The 22,354-nt window shown below is 43.6% G+C and overlaps 1 protein-coding gene across 2 annotated transcripts in view; it reads left to right on the forward strand.

Annotated features, from left to right (window-relative positions):
• Window positions 1-1,819: 1,819 nt before the first annotated feature.
• Window positions 1,820-22,354, forward strand: part of trmt1 (tRNA methyltransferase 1) — a 38,469-nt gene continuing 17,934 nt past the window's right edge. The window contains exons 1-11 of one of the 2 annotated variants that reach the window (XM_084318747.1): window positions 1,820-1,956; window positions 2,473-2,887; window positions 9,823-10,012; window positions 12,292-12,479; window positions 12,771-12,886; window positions 13,897-14,009; window positions 14,824-14,972; window positions 17,651-17,734; window positions 18,690-18,759; window positions 18,876-19,010; window positions 21,698-21,783. In XM_084318747.1, the coding sequence (XP_084174873.1) occupies window positions 2,493-2,887; window positions 9,823-10,012; window positions 12,292-12,479; window positions 12,771-12,886; window positions 13,897-14,009; window positions 14,824-14,972; window positions 17,651-17,734; window positions 18,690-18,759; window positions 18,876-19,010; window positions 21,698-21,783 (1,526 nt within the window). In that variant the 5' untranslated portion in view covers window positions 1,820-1,956; window positions 2,473-2,492. The remainder of the gene's footprint in view (window positions 1,957-2,472; window positions 2,888-9,822; window positions 10,013-12,291; window positions 12,480-12,770; window positions 12,887-13,896; window positions 14,010-14,823; window positions 14,973-17,650; window positions 17,735-18,689; window positions 18,760-18,875; window positions 19,011-21,697; window positions 21,784-22,354) is intronic. The other variant, XM_084318748.1, reaches the window with a different exon arrangement.

Here is a 22,354-nt window from a genome sequence, read left to right on the forward strand (position 1 = left end):
AGAGTTCCTGCATAAACAACAACCGTGTTCCTTGTTTCTGCCTGTTCATCCTGACCTTGGACCTGCACCTCCACCAGAACAGAATTCTGCAGGTCTAATAATCCTGAAACTTCTAATCAAACTGATTTATGATAAATGTTAAAAACGTGTGCGGTACTGGTGTTATGCCGACGCATAATATCCTGATTAAGGTCTTGTTTGTGATAAGCTGTTTATATGCGTCTGCACATCCCACTCACACGTATCCCTGCATCATGCATGAATAAACAGAAAAGTTTACCACAGAAATTGGACTTAGACCATGACAGACATCAACAGCAGGCCAGCGATCATCACAGTCAGGTTTATAAAGTCGTGGTGTGAGTTCAACTGGTAAACAGGAGAAGTGTTTCCTCTCTAGTTGTTTTGTAGCAGTCATTTTTTCTTTTCATCTCCATCCGTGTTTAGGTCTTAGTTTTGGTTCTAGTGCAGGTTGAAAACTGTTGAAAAGTGACCTGGACAATACTGTGAAGGTATAGAATATACAGTATGTAAGGTAAAATGCCTAAATGCTTATGGATAAAATATCATACCTAGCCTACAGCCTATTGTCGAATTTGTTTTCATGCAATAAGTTATGTTAAAATATCAGCAATCTCAATGGAATAGACTGATTGATTGATTGAAAACTTTATTAACAGATTGCAGAATGGGTACAATACAGTAGCTCAATACTAACAACTGCTAAGAGGATGCAGACCAGAAAAATACTTTCGTCTTGTTTACATGGGACTAAACGCGTTTTGCAATTATGCCACAATAATGTGGAACGCCCTACCCACAGCCGTAAAGGAATGTGAATCCCTACCCTCCTTCAAAACCGCTCTCAAAGAGCATCTACGGGTGGCTGCAATTAGAAACTGGCCCCGGTAAATGTCAAAATCCCCCCCCTCCAATGTACAGTTTCTTCCCCTTCAGATGTATATATTTTTATGATCTCTTTTTCTTACACAGTACTGTATATTTGTATGTCATAAATGTCCTGATTAATTGAAAATGGAGGACCCTTATGTAAACAAGACAAATGTATTTTTCTGGTCTGCATCCTCTTAATCCATACATAAGGGTCCTCCATTTTCAATTCGTCAAGACATTTATGACATACAAGACTACATAGGACTATATAGACTAAATGAGGTAGGAGGTTGAAAAGAATAACTAGTGTATATAATAATAATATATAACAAAAAGTGCCATTGCCAACAGTTCTTATACTCCGAGTCCCCACTATTGCACATCCAGGCATGGAAACATTATGAATTGAAAATGGGGGACCCTGATGTAAACAAGACGAAAGTCTTTCTCTGGTCTGCATCCCCTTAACAATTGTGTGTATTGAGCCGTACCGTATTGTACCCATTCTGCAATCTGTTAATAAAGTTTTCAATCAATCAATCAATCAATCAATCAATCAATCAATCAACCAACCAATCAATCAATCAATCAATCAATCAATCAATCAATCAATCAATCAATCAATCAATCAATCAATCAATCAATCAATCAATGTAGGCCAGTAGTATGAATAATGAATGACCTCCAGTCAGCGTTACAATACACAGCATCACCAGAGGGGGACATAGACCACTGCACTTCCGCATTACATGGAGCTCGTGAGGAGAGGGGGGAAGGGGAAAGATAAAAATAATGAATGTTGATTGGAGCCTTGGCGTTAGAGCCCTCCTCCCGCTCTCCCATGAGCTCAAAATACCGGAAGTGTTGCGGTGGTCTATCTCCATAGTCTGACTGTACGAGCCACCGTAGTTGTGGTCCCAGCAGCATGTCTGCCTCCATGTGTGGCTGTGCTGCTAACGTCTCGGTGCTTCCAGGAGAGAGAAACACCACCACGCACTGCAGCTTTAGTGTTACCCTGTGATAGAACACACGTGTAGTAACTGCCTGGAGGAGAAAACGCAGGTAATCATCTCATAATTTAACATTCGCTCGGTGACTTTCTCCTTGATATTTTACTACTACGGTGTCTCGATAGCTAGCTAACGTCTGCTAACTTGTGAAGTAAGAAGACAAACGTCAGACCGGTTGACATGTCAGCCAGTCAGTACAGTCAGGTCAATAATGCTCTTGTGTTTCTTATTCAAACTATTTCATTTCGAGTGGTGTACAAATACCATACATAAAGAGCAACAATAGGCAGGCTAATTTGTGAGTGCGTCCAAATGTTCACCATGCTAAAGCCCAGATAAGCCCTTGGCTTAACGTCTAGTTTAATTTGACCAGGTAGGCTAATCAACTATAGATCCATTTCAACTACAGCAACACCGTTTGTCCCCATTATGATGAATTGAAAATGGGGGACCCTGATGTAAACAAGACGAAAGTCTTTCTCTGGTCTGCATCCACATAACAATTGTGTGTATTGAGCTGTACTGTATTGTACCCATTCTGCAATCTGTTAATACAATTTTCAATCAGTTTCTAGGAGGTACAACCCTATGCTGCTGCGTACAGCCCGGATCTTCCCCTTCATCCATCACCTGCCTCATCCCACCGCTCGCCCTATCAGCCGGAGCAAGGTGCTGTGGACCATAAACAGTGTTACTGCCACCAGGGATCTAAGATCCATGGAGCCCTTAAGAGCTACTCAAGACCCCCAGGTTTCCACCACCCTGGCTGGGTTGGACACCAAGCGTCAGACCCCTGCCACTGTAGCACCAGCAGAGGGTTCCCACCCGGCCACTAGTGACATCAGTCCAGATCTGGGCATGACGCCACAAACGGATGTCTTGCCCGAGGAGACGGTGGTTAAGGAGGGCAAGGCAACCATATTGTTTCCCAGTGCCAACGAAGTCTTTTATAATCCAGTCCAGGAGTTTAACAGAGATTTAACGTGAGTATGAAGACTGAGTGATATCTGCAGCTCTATATCGCCATGTGTTATTATTACATATAATACTCTCATATGCTATTTTCAATTAATATCATAAACAACATAAGGAATATTAGCATAATTTTGAGTGGACTGAAGGAATGAGTCAGCGTTAATAGTTTTAAATGCAAATAATTTATTGAAACATAGAAGTGGGGTCGGGACACACACACACACACACACACACACTGTGTTTCAACTCACCACCCCTGCATCATATTGTAGTCTGTCTTCAAACTTCCACTCCTCTCAACATTTTATATTTGAATATCAACATTATCTGTCCATCCTCAGTAATCCTCAGTTTACTATAATATACTCCTGTCCTGAGTCCTGACTAGTGACTCCGTCGTCTTTCCAAACACACGCACACAGGGAAGGGGAGTGCCCCCCCCCCCCCCCAATTTCCCTTTCCTCAGTGCTGTTTATGGCTCCGTCTCGTCTGATCATCAGGATTAGCTTGTTAGCTTACGTTAACGTTGTAGTGATTGGTACATAAACGTTAATTTAGGGCGATGTGGGCATAAAGGAATGGCGACGGTGTAAAGCATGTAGCTGCATTGGACTCGTGAGAAGAAAAAAAACATCACAGACTTATTTCGCGTCTGTAGGCGCACTGCTGTGTTAACGCTGCTCTGTTTACAACGCTGCTCTGTTTTCAAGAAACAACACGGAGTGGGCGGATATCGTATGACTTGCGGAGTTGCTAAGGGTTTTTCAAAATAAGAGTATCATATGAACCTGAACGTTGCTAGCTGCCGGAGCCCAGATATTATGACTGGAGCTGTGCTTGGGGCGGCAATGAGACCCGCACAGGATTTTCAAAATAAGAGTATCGATATGAACTACACGCCAGCTGGCGGGCAGACTATTATTCTTAGACGCCAGACGGTAAATCTACACGCATTTGGCGATGGGCGCCTAGTTATTTTGTTCCCTGTTCAGCCTACATGTAGCTCTAACAGCTGTAGGTAATCATTCAGCCTACATGTAGCTCTAACAGGTGTCCGTAACCATTCAGCCTACATGTAGCTCTAACAGGTGTCTGTAATCATTCGGCCTACATGTAGCTCTAACAGGTGTCTGTAATCATTCAGCCTACATGTAGCTCTAACAGGTGTAGGTAATCATTCAGCCTACATGTAGCTCTAACATTTTTTTTTTTATAAAATATATATATTATATAATTATACTTGTAGTTGTATTATCTGCGAGACATCGCCACCATGCAACAAGTCAAAATGCTCGCTATCTGCAAACAGCTCCACTGTCTGTGTGTATACTCGAGTAGCCTCCAGCTCCAGCAAGGATTCTCCGGCGCTGCAGCTGGACCCTATACTTTACATTCAGCATGCAAGGATTCTCCGGCGCTGCAGCTGGACCCTATTCAGCATGTCCTCATGCGATGGAAGCCAGGGGCTCGAATACGCATGTTATAAGACATTGATATCAGGAGCTATCTGTAGCTACTGCTAGATAACGTTAAGACAACGCCTTAGTGAACTATTTAGTTTACTGGGACATTTCGTAGTGACTAGTGAGCTAACGTGAGCTACCTAGCCAACGGAGGTATTATGCACTAGACTATTGCTGGAGCATTTGTTGATATCAGGAGCTATCAGTAGCTAGCCGGCTGGATAACGTTACACAATGCCTCTGTATTAAACTAAAAGTGAATAGTTGACTGGGTCATTTTGTAACGGTAGCTAACGTTAGCTCACGGAGGTCCCACTGACTAGACTAACGTCACGGTGACTGTCCGAGGCAATAGCCTCTGTTTACATGCAGCATACAGGTGCGGGAGGGGCAGGAGGAGTAGGAGGAGCAGTGCGCTGCATGTCTGTGCTGAGACAGCGAGTGAGAACTGCGCTAAGAATTGGATCATGTTTTTGATTTGTTTTCACATGACTATTTGATTGCCCGCCACATGGCGGACAGACCTCTCAGTCTCACTCGCCAAACGTAAAATCTGCCTGCCAATGGCGCTTGGCCGGCTCTAGTTTCGTGCCCTGGGTGTCTGTAATCATTCAGCCTACATGTAGCTCTAACAGGTGTCTGTAACCATTCAGCCTACATGTAGCTCTAACAGGTGTTTGTAATCATTCAGCCTACATGTAGCTCTAACAGGTGTCTGTAATCATTCAGCCTACATGTAGCTCTAACATGTCTGTAACCATTCAGCCTACATGTAGCTCTAACAGGTGTCTGTAATCATTCAGCCTACATGTAGCTCTAACAGGTGTCTGTAATCATTCAGCCTACATGTAGCTCTAACAGGTGTTTGTAATCATTCAGCCTACATGTAGCTCTAACAGGTGTCTGTAATCATTCAGCCTACATGTAGCTCTAACGGGTGTAGGTAATCATTCAGCCTACATGTAGCTCTAACAGATGTAGGTAATCATTCAGCCTACATGTAGCTCTAACAGGTGTCTGTAACCATTCAGCCTACATGTAGCTCTAACGGGTGTCTGTAACCATTCAGCCTACATGTAGCTCTAACGGGTGTCTGTAACCATTCAGCCTACATGTAGCTCTAACAGGTGTCTGTAACCATTCAGCCTACATGTAGCTCTAACAGATGTCTGTAATCATTCAGCCTACATGTAGCTCTAACAGGTGTAGGTAATCATTCAGCCTACATGTAGCTCTAACAGATGTAGGTAATCATTCAGCCTACATGTAGCTCTAACAGGTGTCTGTAATCATTCAGCCTACATGTAGCTCTAACAGATGTAGGTAATCATTCAGCCTACATGTAGCTCTAACAGATGTAGGTAATCATTCAGCCTACATGTAGCTCTAACAGGTGTCTGTAACCTTCAGCCTACATGTAGCTCTAACAGATGTAGGTAATCATTCAGCCTACATGTAGCTCTAACAGATGTAGGTAATCATTCAGCCTACATGTAGCTCTAACAGATGTAGGTAATCATTCAGCCTACATGTAGCTCTAACAGATGTAGGTAATCATTCAGCCTACATGTAGCTCTAACAGGTGTCTGTAACCTTCAGCCTACATGTAGCTCTAACGGGTGTCTGTAACCTTCAGCCTACATGTAGCTCTAACAGATGTAGGTAATCATTCAGCCTACATGTAGCTCTAACAGGTGTCTGTAATCATTCAGCCTACATGTAGCTCTAACAGGTGTCTGTAATCATTCAGCCTACATGTAGCGCCTACATGTAGCTCTAACAGGTGTCTGTAATCATTCAGCCTACATGTAGCTCTAACGGGTGTAGGTAACCATTCAGCCTACATGTAGCTCTAACAGGTGTCTGTAATCATTCAGCCTACATGTAGCTCTAACAGGTGTCTGTAATCATTCAGCCTACATGTAGCTCTAACAGGTGTAGGTAATCATTCAGCCTACATGTAGCTCTAACAGGTGTCTGTAATCATTCAGCCTACATGTAGCTCTAACAGATGTAGGTAACCATTCAGCCTACATGTAGCTCTAACAGGTGTCTGTAATCATTCAGCCTACATGTAGCTCTAACATGTGTCTGTAATCATTCAGCCTACATGTAGCTCTAACAGCTGTAGGTAATCATTCAGCCTACATGTAGCTCTAACAGATCTCTGTAACCATTCAGCCTACATGTAGCTCTAACAGATGTCTGTAATCATTCAGCCTACATGTAGCTCTAACAGGTGTCTGTAATCATTCAGCCTACATGTAGCTCTAACAGGTGTCTGTAATCATTCAGCCTACATGTAGCTCTAACAGGTGTAGGTAATCATTCAGCCTACATGTAGCTCTAACAGCTGTAGGTAATCATTCAGCCTACATGTAGCTCTAACAGCTGTAGGTAATCATTCAGCCTACATGTAGCTCTAACAGGTGTCTGTAATCATGCAGCCTACATGTAGCTCTAACAGATGTAGGTAATCATTCAGCCTACATGTAGCTCTAACAGATGTCTGTAATCATTCAGCCTACATGTAGCTCTAACAGGTGTTTGTAATCATTCAGCCTACATGTAGCTCTAACAGGTGTCTGTAATCATTCAGCCTACATGTAGCTCTAACAGGTGTAGGTAATCATTCAGCCTACATGTAGCTCTAACAGGTGTCTGTAACCATTCAGCCTACATGTAGCTCTAACAGGTGTCTGTAATCATTCAGCCTACATGTAGCTCTAACAGGTGTCTGTAATCATTCAGCCTACATGTAGCTCTAACAGATGTCTGTAATCATTCAGCCTACATGTAGCTCTAACAGATGTCTGTAATCATTCAGCCTACATGTAGCTCTAACAGGTGTTTGTAATCATTCAGCCTACATGTAGCTCTAACAGGTGTCTGTAACCATTCAGCCTACATGTAGCTCTAACAGGTGTCTGTAATCATTCAGCCTACATGTAGCTCTAACAGGTGTCTGTAACCTTCAGCCTACATGTAGCTCTAACAGGTGTCTGTAACCTTCAGCCTACATGTAGCTCTAACAGGTGTCTGTAATCATTCAGCCTACATGTAGCTCTAACAGATGTAGGTAATCATTCAGCCTACATGTAGCTCTAACAGATGTAGGTAATCATTCAGCCTACATGTAGCTCTAACAGATGTAGGTAATCATTCAGCCTACATGTAGCTCTAACAGATGTAGGTAATCATTCAGCCTACATGTAGCTCTAACAGGTGTAGGTAATCATTCAGCCTACATGTAGCTCTAACAGATGTAGGTAATCATTCAGCCTACATGTAGCTCTAACAGATGTAGGTAATCATTCAGCACAACAGGTGTCTGTAATCATTCAGCCTACATGTAGCTCTAACAGGTGTAGGTATTAGGTAACCATTCAGCCTATCCGTAGCTCCAACAAGTGTCAGTAATTCCAATAGGGACTGGCCTACCACTTCCACTTAGGATGTGACTCTGCCTGATCTTGAACCTGTGACTTCTGAGTGGCATAATAAACATTCTCACGTCAGTGGAGCTAATTCAAAAGCTTGCTCTTAAATGAGCTCAATTAACCTTTGAACCTTTGAGGAGTGAACAGCAGGGCCAAACAGGGCTTATCAGGACCAACACAACACGTTAATAGCATGGTACTGAAATTATTATTATTATTATTATTATTATTATTATTATTATTATTATTATTATTATTATTATTATTATTATTATTATTATTTTTAAACAATAGTGCAGCCAGCAAATCATCTCTGCTGGTAGCACAGTTTACAAAACGCAAGTGAACAATATTTCTGTGTGGATACTAGTGAAATGTTTGCGGATCATGGTACGCATGTGGATTGCTCTCTACCCCCGTTTGGCTCTGCCCACTACCCCCATTTGGCCCTGCCCTCTACCCCCGTTTGGCCCTGCCCACTACCCCCATTTGGCCCTGCCCTCTACCCCCGTTTGGCCCTGCACTGGAAACCCCTTCTAGTCTAATGGATCAGTCTTCAGCTCTATCAATCTTTCAAAATGTTCTTATGTACCCCAGTTGCTATTGCATGTACATATTTGTGTTTCATTACACGTATATGTACATACTTACCAACTGTTTCGCCTGTTTTATAGCAACACTACTATCACCGACATCTTGGAACGGCCCTTCTAAGGTTTCTCCCCTCCACATTGCCTGTGGTACTTTTTTCCTATTGCTAGGTTTTTTAGTGAGTTTTTCCTTACCTTCGTGTAGTCTGGGAGTGTTGCATTTATTTATTTTACATTTTATTTTGGATTTCATGGTGTTTTTTGTTTTGTTCTTGATTTATTGTGATGTTTCTTCTTGACTTGTTTATTTCCACCTGTGCGGTCTATCGGTGGACAGCAAATTACATCACGTCATAAATCAATCTCATCAATACGTTAGTTTACCAATAGGTTAAAGTGTTATTAGATAGATTTTCATTTTCATTTGGTCTAGTTTAGTTCGTGAAAGTCGCCATTTTTGAAAATTTGAACGTCAGGAATTGTAGTTTTTTTGCGGCCATTCTATAGAGGACACCGATAGCTTTAGATCAGCATTGGAATTTTTCAAAACAACACTTCCCAAAAGCCTCTATGGGGTTTCAAGCTTCATACTTCTGTATGAATTCTTTTAATATCTCTTATTATTCGGGATAATAAACCACAAAACGTAACGTTATTGACATATTTTGAAGCACAGTTAGTTTCTCTTCCCTATTATTTTTTTTTTAAACTTTGACCAGTCAGCTGGTTCTTTTAGCGTTTATCGCTTTTTTCTGGTCAAGCATGACCGACAGAAATAGGTTGAATGGGGGTATAGATCGGGGGAAAGACACTCTGAGAAAATACGGCTAGTCCGGGAGTCGAACTCGCTACCCCAGATCTGTGACGCGCACGGTTGTCCCCGACGCCGAAATAGCGTTCGAGGTACGCGGTGAGCTACTGGAGCTCCCCTCTCTTCCCTATTTTTAGCATGCAGCAGCAATTGGATTTGAAAATAGTTTCAAAATGGTGCCACCCTGATAAAAATTTTAAAAGCTACTGTACATTACAGTAGATTTCATTATCTGTTCTTCTTATGCACGCCTGGTGATACTAAATCCAAATCTAACTCAGGCATTTGAAAGATAATATATGTATATATAAATGTGCGAATTGGCTATAATAAGGTAATTTATAAGCCTGCTATTCTATATTCTATAATAATATTTCAAATTGCATTGGTCCGGATGGGAGAAAACCTTCTGTTTAATCATCTTCCCTTTATTCATTTCCTTAGATCTTTTGTACACATGATCTCAAGAAGGTACTGAATGAGATCAGTGGCAGTTTTTCATGTCTGGTCATTATTAGCATGGTGTTATTCACTGTCAAAGATGCAAAGAAAAATCATAATTCATATTCTCCTTTGTTTCATCACAATCTATAGATACAATATTTTGATTGTTCTGCCGTGACCGCGTTCTCCTCCCAGGTGTGCCGTGGTCACCGAGTTTGCCAGGGAGCAGCTGGCGAGGCGAGGGGTCAAGGTGGTGGTGCCCGGAGAGAGCGAGCGGGTGGTGGTGTCTCTGTCGGAGGAGAAAGACACAGATGAACAGACGGAGGAGAGAAATGGCGGAGAGGACACCTCCATTGTAACGGCAACAGTGGGGGAGAAATGCGAGGTAAGGGATATAGAATAGAATAGAAATACTTTAATCATCCCGAGGAAAATTTGACACTACAAATCGCTCACAGTAAACATTTAGACAGAACAAAGTCATGAATAAGAATAACAAAACAAATTGCCTAAGAATAAAATAGGCCTAAGAATAAGATAATAATAATACGAGTACGGCCCGGGATTCACATTTCGTATGTTATGTATATACATTCTAGTATAAAATATACAGTAAAAATGGTATTACAAAAAAGTGTAATATTGAACAGAGTTTTTATTTTTTTAAGTAAAAGTCCAGGAAGATGGTAACTGTCACCCTGTGCTCAGTGATGCAGTGAGGCACATTGATGCATTATAAAGTCTGATGGCTGTCGGAATGAAGGACTTCCTGTGCCGTTCAGTGCTACATTTAAGGAGTGTTAGTCTAGCACTGAACATGCTCCTCCTGTCAGCCAAGTCTGTGTATATAGGATTTGATGCTAAATGTAATCTCTGATAGTCTTTCGGCTATTAACCTCTTAGGCATCGGACAGGCCGGCACCAGTGTTGCGATGCTCATATCAACACTGGTTGCACACACGCTAATGACGCCACGTGCACGCTCGCTCCCAGACGCGCACTCCCGCGCATGCGCATAAATGTTCCCTCGCATAAGAACAGACTAAAAACGGTGCCTAATTGCCTCTACGAATGGAATGTAACACCTGACGACCGGCTCTATTGATATGCAAAGTAGCCAGGTGGGTACTGCGAGTTGGCACATCAGTCGAGTGCAGCACATTCCTGTGTGCACGCGCTTCTGCTCACAAAACTTTGGTTGCACGCAGTGGTGCAGTCGTAATATGGGAACTGGTAACACGCCACGCCACGTGCACGTGCGCAGAACTGATTTATATACACACACACGCACACACACACACACACACACAAGCGCATATACGCAAGTGCAATCTTTCTATCATACAAGCTCTTCTTGCTCTCTATTTGTGTGAATGTGCGCGTGGAAAGCTGGCGCGCAGCACAGACGCTTGATTCAATATCATAAGCAGGTAGACCCCCATCACGAATTCCGAGCCACATTAGTATTCACCTCCACTGCCTGTGTCACACAGAATGAAGGGGGAGATGCATTCAGATAGCCAACACCCAGACACTTAGTCTACCTGCGCTTTTTGTTATGTAAAACGGTGGCCGGGTACTTAGTCACAACGAATGGATACAGCGCATTTTTGTGTGCGCGTACACGCGAGTACACATCCGTGCGCGATCGCGCGTACTTCTGCCTCAGTGATCTGGTAACACGGCGTGTAACCGGGTGTGACCACGACTGCACCACTGGTTGCACGGAGTGCAACCTCGTCCCATGAGCAACGCATCACTGGCCGGCACACACGCATGCGCATGCCGCGGCACTTTGCCCTCCTCTGCCGGCTCCGGGCTGCGTTTTTACCGATCAACCAATACATTGTTGGAAAGTTGAATTTGCCGCCTTTCGATCGTCACCACACTCGACCTATTGCATGCTTCCAGTCTCGAGTTACAAGACGAAACATCCGACGAGCGTCATTTGAACGGACCAGTCACCTCTGATGTAGCCAATGAAATTCTGGAGCCAGGGGTGTCCCACGCAAGGGCTGATTGCAACGAGAAAGACAAAGAAGAAGCCGGGAAGTTCTTTGTTTTGACTAGCGCGTCGGAATCAATGGAAGCGGACGGCCATTTTGGATAATCATGCCGAATTAACGCCGCCTTTGTAAAACACACATTTTTCGTGGGATTGTTATCAACTTTGGACCTGTACTGTACATAAGACTTCAGGCTATGGAACCGTTATGTTGTTCCAGCTCCTACCTCTCAGCTGGAACTCAAAAATGGGCATCTAGCAAGTAGCAACAAGTAAACAGTGTGTTCAAATCTCTGTAACTCTATTTCATTAGCAGCACACAGAGTGATTTCTCTTTGTTGTCTAAGAAACTTCAGAATGTTTCCTTTCAAAAGAGACCAGACTCATGCATGTGCTATAAGTATAAAGGTATAATAAATTACTTTGGTTATGCACGCAATCGTCAGGCGTGTTATGCAAAACTAGACTCATTTTTGCCCGATGCATAAGAGGTTAAATTTGTCATTTTTAAACAAATAGCCTTTGCTAATGATTTATACAGTGAATGATGGTCAAACGATCCCCTTTTGTCAATAGTTAAAAAAAATAATAATAATAAAAGTGGAACATTTTACTGGATGCTATGCTCAGCCACCTCTGATGGTTCTAACCTGCCCCAGAACGGCCTGCGCGTGCTGGAGGGACTCGCGGCGTCGGGCCTGCGCTCGGTGCGTTTCGCCCTGGAGGTCCCTGGTCTGAAGAGCATCACAGCCAACGACTTCTCTGCCAAGGCGGCGGCCCTCATCTCCAGGAACGCCCAGCACAACGGGGTCAGCCACCTGGTCCAGGCCAGCCTGAGGGACGCCAGGTGCTGACACCTTCACATGGAACACTCTAGACCCCGACTAACACCTCCTTCCCCCTCTGTCTCTCTCTCTCTCTCTCTCTCTCTCTTTCTCTATGCTCTTTCACTGTCTCTCTGCTCTGTCAGGGGTTCTCTCTCTCTCTTTCTCCCTCCCTCCCCCTCTCTCTCTGTTTTGTATCTTGTGTCCTAGCTGTTGATTACCAGAGGTATTAACGTGAACTATCCTGCACCCATCACTTCATATCATACTCCTATCCCTCCTCCACACACACACACACACACACTCTCTTCTAGTATGCTGATGTATGAAAAGAGAGGGAGGAAGGACCGCTATGACGTCATCGACCTGGACCCCTACGGAAGCCCCGCCCCCTTCCTGGATGCGGCCGTGCAGGCTGTCGGCGACGGAGGTGTGTAGCTTCTGTCAATCCGTGTCCATCGCTCCCCCCCCCTCCCCCCCGTGATGCTCTGTTTGGATATACGACCTGATTCATGGTAAACAACAGCTTGCTTACTGAGGCTTAGCAGCTGCTATCAGACACCTCTCACCCACTGTCATGTTCCCCCCATTTCACTCACTGTCTTCCTGTGTTCTGTCACTAACTCACTGTCTTCCTGTGTTCTGTCACTAACTCACTGTCTTCCTGTGTTCTGTCACTAACTCACTGTCTTCCTGTGTTCTGTCACTAACTCACTGTCTTCCTGTGTTCTGTCACTAACTCACTGTCTTCCTGTGTTCTGTCACTAACTCACTGTCTTCCTGTGTTCTGTCACTAACTCACTGTCTTCCTGTGTTCTGTCACTAACTCACTGTCTTCCTGTGTTCTGTCACTAACTCACTGTCTTCCTGTGTTCTGTCACTAACTCACTGTCTTCCTGTGTTCTGTCACTAACTCACTGTCTTCCTGTGTTCTGTCACTAACTCACTGTCTTCCTGTGTTCTGTCACTAACTCACTGTCTTCCTGTGTTCTGTCACTAACTCACTGTCTTCCTGTGTTCTGTCACTAACTCACTGTCTTCCTGTGTTCTGTCACTAACTCACTGTGTTCATGTGTTCTGTCACTAACTCACTGTCTTCCTGTGTTCTGTCACTAACTCACTGTCTTCCTGTGTTCTGTCACTAACTCACTGTCTTCCTGTGTTCTGTCACTAACTCACTGTCTTCCTGTGTTCTGTCACTAACTCACTGTCTTCCTGTGTTCTGTCACTAACTCACTGTCTTCCTGTGTTCTGTCACTAACTCACTGTCTTCCTGTGTTCTGTCACTAACTCACTGTCTTCCTGTGTTCTGTCACTAACTCACTGTCTTCCTGTGTTCTGTTACTAACTCACTGCCTCTTCTCTCTCTCTCTCTCTGCCCTTCTGCCTCTCTCTCTCTCTCTCTCTCTCTCTCTCTCTCTCTCTCCTTCCATGCGTCAGGTCTGCTGTGTGTGACGTGTACAGACATGGCAGTGATGGCAGGCAACAGTGGGGAGACCTGTTACAGCAAATACGGCTCCGTCTCCATCAAGTCCAAATACTGCCATGAGATGGTGAGGCAAACACACACACACTTTTTTTTATGGTTGGGCAAATATGTAAGGGATAATGTATAGCTACGAGGTCATTGTCGCAAAATAATTGACAGACACAGAGTTTAAAATACCGAGCCGCCTCGGCGAGGTGTTTTAAACGTCAGTGAAGGTCAATTATTTTGCGATGATGACCGAGTATAGCTATACATTATCCCGCTTATTACATGGCTAACTTACTAACAATATACCTAATTAATTTTACAAAATCGACAAGACGAGATCAAATGCAGACGCAGTTGTTCTGTGGCTCTGTCAGCCCAAATAAAGTGATTATTATTATCGCCGGCAGCCCGGCAGGTGTGTCTAATTGCACAGTGTGTGTGTCAGTGGGGCTTGATTGCGAACAGCTGCGCACAGCGGTCATTATTGTTCCACAGAGGACCTCTGACGAGCGCTATTGACCAATCACAAGCAAGCATTTCGGCGAATGTGAAAACGCCATGTAATAAATCTATATCGAATATCATCTAACTGTGATATTGTATCATGGATTTTTTTAAATGGAGAATTCTGAAATCAATGCTGAAAAGCAAACGGTAACGCCAGATTTCTCACAAAATGATTTCTGAAATGGTTTCTGGTGAAAATGACACTTCCCATTACCAAGCAGGATCAGTATGATAGCTATGGATTATATGACATGTGATTAAATATCAATCAAAGTAGATATTGTGATGTGATTCATCAAAAAAGCCTTTCTGAATATTTTGATATTAACTTTTGTTTGTTCTTTTTCTCCCCCCCCCCCCCCCCCCCCCCCCCCCCCCCCCAGGCATTGCGTATCATCCTGCACAGTCTGGACCAGAGGGCAGGGGTGTACCAGCGCTACATCCAGCCTCTCCTCTCCGTCAGTGTTGATTTCTACATCCGAGTGTTTGTGCGTGTCCACTCAGGACAAGCCATGGTCAAGAACTCAGCCAGGTTCACATGGGCTCTCTCTCTCTCTCTCACTCACGCACACACACACACACACACACTTGTTTTACTATACTTGTGAGGACATTGCATTGACTCACATTAATTCCCTAGCCACGTACCTTAACCCAGGGGTTCCCAAAGTTTTCAGGCCGCGACCCCCGAAATAACAGTGTCAGAGAGCCGCGACCCCCACTATTATAGGAGGTAAAAAAAAATATAAATGGAAATGTATGGTTGAAACGTTCAAACGCACACACACTAATAAGCATTGGAGGCTTTTAAACGGGGCCGGACTGGGGAAATCATTCAGGCCAGGAAATATAGTGCGAAATATAGCCCCAGTCGGGCCACCTTTTAAGCAGGGGGTCTGGGGGTCCCCGACCATGATTTTTTTTTGTTACAAAGACTTCATTTCCTGCATTCTGGTGCAGGAATTCTTTTATATGTACCCTTTAAATGCCAGTGTTTGTGATGGCATCACAAATTATTGTTAAAAAACAGGCTAGCATATGATTAGCAACAACACGGATTTTGATGGATTTTCAGTTTTTTTGTAATGTCAGATTGAAAATAATTAGAGGTTGGCATAGATACATTTTTTTAATCTAGATTAATCTATCTGCAATCCTGGATTTAATCTAGATTAAAATGGCTAAAAAAATTAAAAAAAAAAACCTGCCGAAGGCATTCAAAATATGTGTGTTCTACCCAAATAATGACCAGAAGTAAGTCCTTACTTTTTCTTTCCTCCTTATGTTTCTCAGGCCAGGTGGCCCATTACACCATGAGCCCATCTCCCGTTTCCAAAATGCATTACAGACTGTTTGAAAAAGCTGTTTTGCTATGATAATTGGTAATGAAATATCAAAATAATGTTCAATAAGATGTACTTGTGTTTAATAAGTTGTTTTATTCAGAAGTTAACACAAATAAATAATATTACCAGTACAGTACAGTATCTAGCACACTCTCAGGAGCAAAACAGAAAGAATCATTTCAAATCATTTCAAACTTGAACTATGTGACATGGCTTGAATCAACTGCTCCAGTGGAGTTGCTCAGTGGCCAATGGTGTCAACTGTGGTTGTACTGGGCAGCTCCCAGGTGTGAATGTAACTGTGTGAATGTGAAGCAGGGCGTTCCTGAAAAAGAGCATCTGTGCTCAGCGAACCTACCCTGGGTAATATTTTTATTTTTTTTTAGATTAATGCGTTAATTATATTATCGCGCGATACTAGTATAGCGTTAACGCAGCATGTTAACGCCGTTAACGGCCCAGCTCTAAAAATAATACAATCTTTTATTCAACTTCAGCCCTGATCATAACACCACATCATTTTATAATTCTAACCCTTTAAATGCCAGTGTGTGTGATGGCATATATTTGCAATATATCAAATGCAAAGTAGATTTTTCTGCAGGGGATTATTACAGGCTAGCATGTGTCGATGATTAGCAACAACACTGATTTTGATGGATTTTTAGTTTTTTGTAAGGGTCCCGCCTCCACCAATCACATGCGGCTCCCTTTGTGTGTGTGTGTGTGTGTGAGCAAGAGAGAGAGCGAGAGAGGGAGTTCTCCAACTTGTGTGAGTTGCAGTGATCTCCTGGTTGTTCCCCACATAGGTTATCTAACTATTGCTAATAATCTATGATGTGAATTGAAAATGGGGGACCGTGATGTAAACCAGACGAAAGTCTTTCTCTGGTCTGCATCCCCTTAACAATTGTATGTATTGAGCTGTACTGTACTGTACCCATTCTGCAATCTGTTAATAAACTTTTCAATCAATCAATCAATCAATCAATGCGCCGCCGCAACTAGAAACACTGGCCTGGCCTGCTTCTAAGTTCAGTGGCCTGACTGCATAAAAAAAGAAAACATTTTTCTTTTCTTTTTTCTTTTTTTGAAAGACCCCCCCCCCCCCCCCCTCCGCGGCCGCTCGCGACGATCTGGTTTCCTTTGGTGTGAGGACCGGCCAAAATGTCTTCACATTCAAGGCAGTTTGTCAAGAGTCTGGTCTTTTAACCCTTTCACTACCACACTAAAGAAGGTTAACCTTTCACTACCAGTCTACCACACTACACATGGTTAATGTCTGTAGTGTGGTAGTGAAAGGGTTAACCTTCTGCAGTGTCGCCGTGAAAGGGTTAACCATTCTGTAGAGTGGTAGTGAAAGGGTTAAATTATTAAGTACACGCACGCACACATTCGAGCTTGTAATTTAACTATCTCTAACCCCCAGCCCTCTTTACTTGATCCTCCAAAAATGGTGCTTCCTCGTTTGTCCCAAGGGAACAGTTGTGATTGTAAGATCAAGAAAAGAGGGCAGGGTTTGAGATGGGTCAATTACCATCAACACAATACAACAATGGATGGTGGAGTTGCAATTTGCCCACCCCTGCCTCTTCACCTCTCCGCCCTCAGGGTTCTCAAGTTCAAGTGCTCCTTTATTCATCCCCTTGAGGCAGGGCTGCACTCACTTTATTCAAATTGAGGATTTAGTTTGAGGATAAAAAAAAATGAAATAATTTTTATTTATTTTTTATTATTATTAAGTCATAAAATATGACGACAGACATTCGAAGCTTCGTTCGAATACTTCAATAGAAGCTTCGAATGTTAAAACATGTCATTCGGTACAACAGCCCTAAATGATATGTTTGTGCTTGTGTTGCAGCAAACAGGCTCTAGTGTACAACTGCGTCGGCTGTGGTTCCTTCCACTTACAGCGGATGGGGAAGAGGATGAACCATGGGACACAGTAAGATTCTGTACACAAATGATTTATTTAACCCTTTCCCTACCACACTACAGAAGGTTAACCGTCTGTAGTGTGGTAGTGAAAGGGTTAACCTTCTGTATTGTCGCAGTGAAAGGGTTAACCCTTTGTCGTGTGGCAGTGAAAGGGTTATTAACCCCTTGGTAGTGTGGTAGTGAAAGGGTTAACCCTTTGTCGTGTGGCAGTGAAAGGGTTAACCTTCTGTATTGTCGCAGTGAAAGGGTTATTAACCCCTTGGTAGTGTGGTAGTGAACGGGTTAACCTTCTGCATTGTCGCAGTGAAAGGGTTATTAACCCCTTGGTAGTGTGGTAGTGAAAGGGTTAACCTTCTGTATTGTCGCAGTGAAAGGGTTATTTAACCCCTTGGTAGTGTGGCAGTGAAAGGGTTAACCTTCTGTATTGTCGCAGTGAAAGGGTTATTAACCCCTTGGTAGTGTGGTAGTGAAAGGGTTGCGTCTATTCGAAAGGCAACCGGTTCATGCGTTTTGCTAATCTGATTGGCCACTGACGTTCCTGGTCATGTGACATGTGCGCCCAATTGCGTGACGCGCCCATTTCCGCCTCGACCAGCAGCAAACTACCTAACGCCTAGTTTATCACTGGTTAAGCTTAGGCGACTCTTTCGAAGTTGGTTAAGGTTAGAGTTTGGAATCAGGGCTGGTGTTCTATCGCCCTGCTCTAAGACAAACTCTAACCTTAACCAACTTCGAAAGAGTGCCTAAGCTTAACCGGTGAACGAACTTGCCGTCAGACGATTGGTGCGACCAGAAACAGCAGTGGCCAATCAGAGCGCAAACCGCGAACGCGGAAGCATGAACCGGTTGCCTTTCGAATAGACGCGAAAGGGTTAACCTTCTGTATTGTCGCAGTGAAAGGGTTATTAACCCCTTGGTAGTGTGGTAGTGAAAGGGCTAATTGTATTTGTCTTGTGTTTCAGCATGAAGTACTCTGCCGCTACTGGGCCCCCTGTTGGCTCCGAGTGTGAACACTGTGGGCAGAGACATCAGGTGACAGACTCGCCAACTAACATGTCACATACATTCATCCTGTGGTATACAATGGTACGTACACACACACATGTTATATCTTTTAAAATGAAGTCTCTCTCTCTGTCCCCTCCTAGCTAGGCGGTCCGATCTGGGCAGAGGCCCTCCATGATACCGCCTTCGTCCAGAAGGTTCTCTCGGCCGTCTCATTGAACCCCTCTCGCTTCGGGACGTCTAAGCGCATCGAAGGCATTCTCAGCGTGGTCACGGAGGTGAGAGGGGAGGGAGCAACGGTCACCAGGAAGTAGTAATAATAATAAAATGTATTTGTATAGCACCTTTCATACAGAAACTGCAGCTCAAAGTGCTTCACAACAGAAAAAAGACGGGCACAAAATGAGTACATAAAGTGCAGACATATAAAATCAGTTTTTCACATTAGGATCTAACATCCCAACAGGCCACCTTGTTTATGGTTTGATTCAGTTTTAAATAGACAATAATAAAAAGAGTAAGATAGAATAGACGGATTAAAATAATGCACATAAAGTGCAGACATATACAAAAAAACGTTTTACAGTGCAATAAAATAGTTCTGAATGACTGTTTAACAGTCTCTCTCTGTGTTACAGTAGCTCCCATTATAATTCTGGTCAAATGAGAAAACCGTGGCACTTAGGAAGAACAATGACATGCAGTCCGTGTCAATAGTTGCAACGCTAGCTTGTCTTTCACAAAGTGCAACGTCTGTGACCCGCCACTAGGGGCAGAGCAGCTACCGATGCCGGTTATACATGGCCAGTTATAGAGGCGCTTCACATGTAAGACAGGAGGAAGACAGAACTATGGCTATAATTAGCTCTATTGACAAGCTTTGTATGCATTACATATAGTTGGTGTGTACAGTGTGTGTGTGTGGGACAGGGAGCTACAGGACACCTTTTTTGGTAAGACGAGGCATGCGTCTGTTTATGTGTGTGTGTGTACAGTATGTGGGTGTGTGTGTACAGCATGCGTCTGTTTATGTATGAGTGTGTGTATGTACTGTATATGCTCGGCAGAGGGAGAGGAGAAAGCATATATGGTATGTATTGTGTATATAAAAAATGACATCAACCCAATTACATAAACATATGAATCATGTGATAAATAGTTGATTGATCACATAATTCATATACATGAACCAAATCATTCAGGTGCCAAGACCCAGCACTGCTGAATCACTGAACCCTATTCACAACAGTTGTTCACTACATTAACATAGATCATAAACAACGGTGTAAGTAGCCAAAGGGCAGTTGTTTGTCATTGACAGCATTTGAAATGAAACATAGTTTTTTTTATAGTGGAGGCTGACAAGGTCATGTCTAGGCGGCACAGTGGTGTAGTGATTTACACTGTCGCCTCACAGCTAGAAGATCGTGGGTTCCATTCCCACGATTCTCGCTTGGGGACCAGGTTGCAGTGTTGCCAGGTACCCAGGTGGGGTATCTCCCGGGCCTTTCTGTGTGGAGTTTGCATGTTCTCCCCCCGTGTGCTCGCAAGGGTTTCCCCTCCCGATAGCGTCTATTCTTTTACCAACGGATTTCCAGTTCCGCGTTCTGCGATCTGATTGGCCACTGACGTTTCTGGTGCGATCTGATTGGCCACTGACGTTTCTGGTCATGTGACATGTGCGCCCAATCGCGTGACACGCCCATTTCCGCCTCGAACAGCAGCAAACTACCTAACGCCTAGTTTATCACTGGTTAAGCTTAGGCTACTCTTTCGAAGTTGGTTAAGGTTAGAGTTTGGAATCAGGGCTGGCAAACTCTAACCTTAACCAACTTCGAAAGAGTGCCTAACCGGTGAAAGAAACAGCCGTCACACGATTGCCGCGACCAGAAACGTCAGTGGCCAATCAGAGCGCAGAACGCGAACGCGGAACTGGAAATCCGTTGGTAAAAGTATTCAGGCCTCCCGATAAGATAAACCCAATGGAAAAACATGCACAACGGATCACGTTCCCTGACGAAGACGGACAGGAGCACTTGGAGTGCGGTGCACGCTGCAGCCCCTGTTTGCTCCCGGCTGCCTCGGCTCAACCAGTATGGTCTGCCGGGCTGCAGCGGGATACTATTTCTCAACCAGAGCTCTATTTTGATTGACAGGCGATTCTGCCAATTACGTCACACCGCTTGCACCCGCCTCTGCTGTTACCACCAATCGGCAAGCCTCAACAGACTTACCGTAGCTACCGGGGAGCCGTAGTTAGCTCCCCGCCGAGGAAGTAATCGGTAACAAGGTTTCCGTAGGTGAACCTGCAGATTAGGATCATTAATGAATACCATCCTTTTTCGGCCACGGAGCGCGAGCTTCATGGCGGGAGGTGGTTGCGTTGGAAACAACAGCAGGCGCACGGTGGACAGGCGGCAGGCGTGTTGGGAGCCCGGCCGTTCCGAGGTAGACGGTGGACGGGTCTGTTGAGCCGAGGCGTGCGCCCTCCCGGCTCCCCTCCCCGTCGACCAAGAGTGAATACCTGTTATTGAACGTGTAACACTAACTATATAACGTTAATGCCACAAAACGAATGCATTTGTTTATCTAGCCCCTTACGTGACTGCAAGGGCTATTGTTTATCATACTTTGATTCAGTAGCTTGTTTATTTTCTTCTGAGTGCTTTGTTTAATTACATGTTTACATGAACAGCCACCACTGTAAACAACATGTTTTTCACCAATAGACTATGCAATGCCGCCCTCCGTAGGATCTATAATAATACAATAAAAAAAAAAATTATTATTAAAAAAATGAAAAAAAAATTATTAAAAAATTTAAAAAAACGAACGTTCGAACGTTCGTTCGATAAACCCTGGCGAACGTTCAAACCCTAAAAACAGGGTTCGGGCTCAGCCTTAATGTGTGTGCGTTAAATCTGCATAACAAATAAAGACTTCTTCTTCTTCTCTTCTGTTCCAGGAGCTGGATGATGTGCCGCTGTATTACACCATGGACAGTGTCACCAGCACGGTGCGCTGCAGCACCCCCCCTCTGCTGCAGTTCAGGTAGGAACTAAGGCTGTGTCCCTGAACCCTCGTTTTTAATAAAAAAAGAAAAAAAATATATATAAAAAAAAGAAAAATCTAAATTATTATTTTTTTTAATAAATATCCTCAAACTAAATCCTCAATTTGAATAACGTGATTAATCTGATTACATTTGTCTTTTTTTTTTTATTAAATCAGTTTTTAACACTTTGAGTGCCACGCCGGGTTTTCCTTTTTACCCCCTTGATGCCACGGTCCACTTCAATGTTAACGTTAATATCGCCTAACCTATGTTTTAAATTATGGCTATGTGTCTAATCTGCCCGTCACTTATCAAAGACTATTTTCCAGTCAGTGCTGTCAAGGCAGATTGGTGTTTTATCGCTTCATTTCCGTTTCAGAGCATTTTGAAAAGCACCCGTTTTGAAATAAAAAACAGTTAATTCTAGACCATTCTGTGATAATCGTCTTTTACTAGAATATTGCAGAACGTTGATATTTGTCGGCCTATTTATGAATCGTTTTCAAATAAACGCTAGATGATCAATATTATACGTGCGCGCAAGCACATTCGCGCCGCGCACGGATA

Source organism: Notolepis coatsorum, assembly GCF_963971535.1.
Source record: "Notolepis coatsorum genome assembly, chromosome: 7".
In the NCBI taxonomy this organism is placed as follows: domain Eukaryota; kingdom Metazoa; phylum Chordata; class Actinopteri; order Aulopiformes; family Paralepididae; genus Notolepis; species Notolepis coatsorum.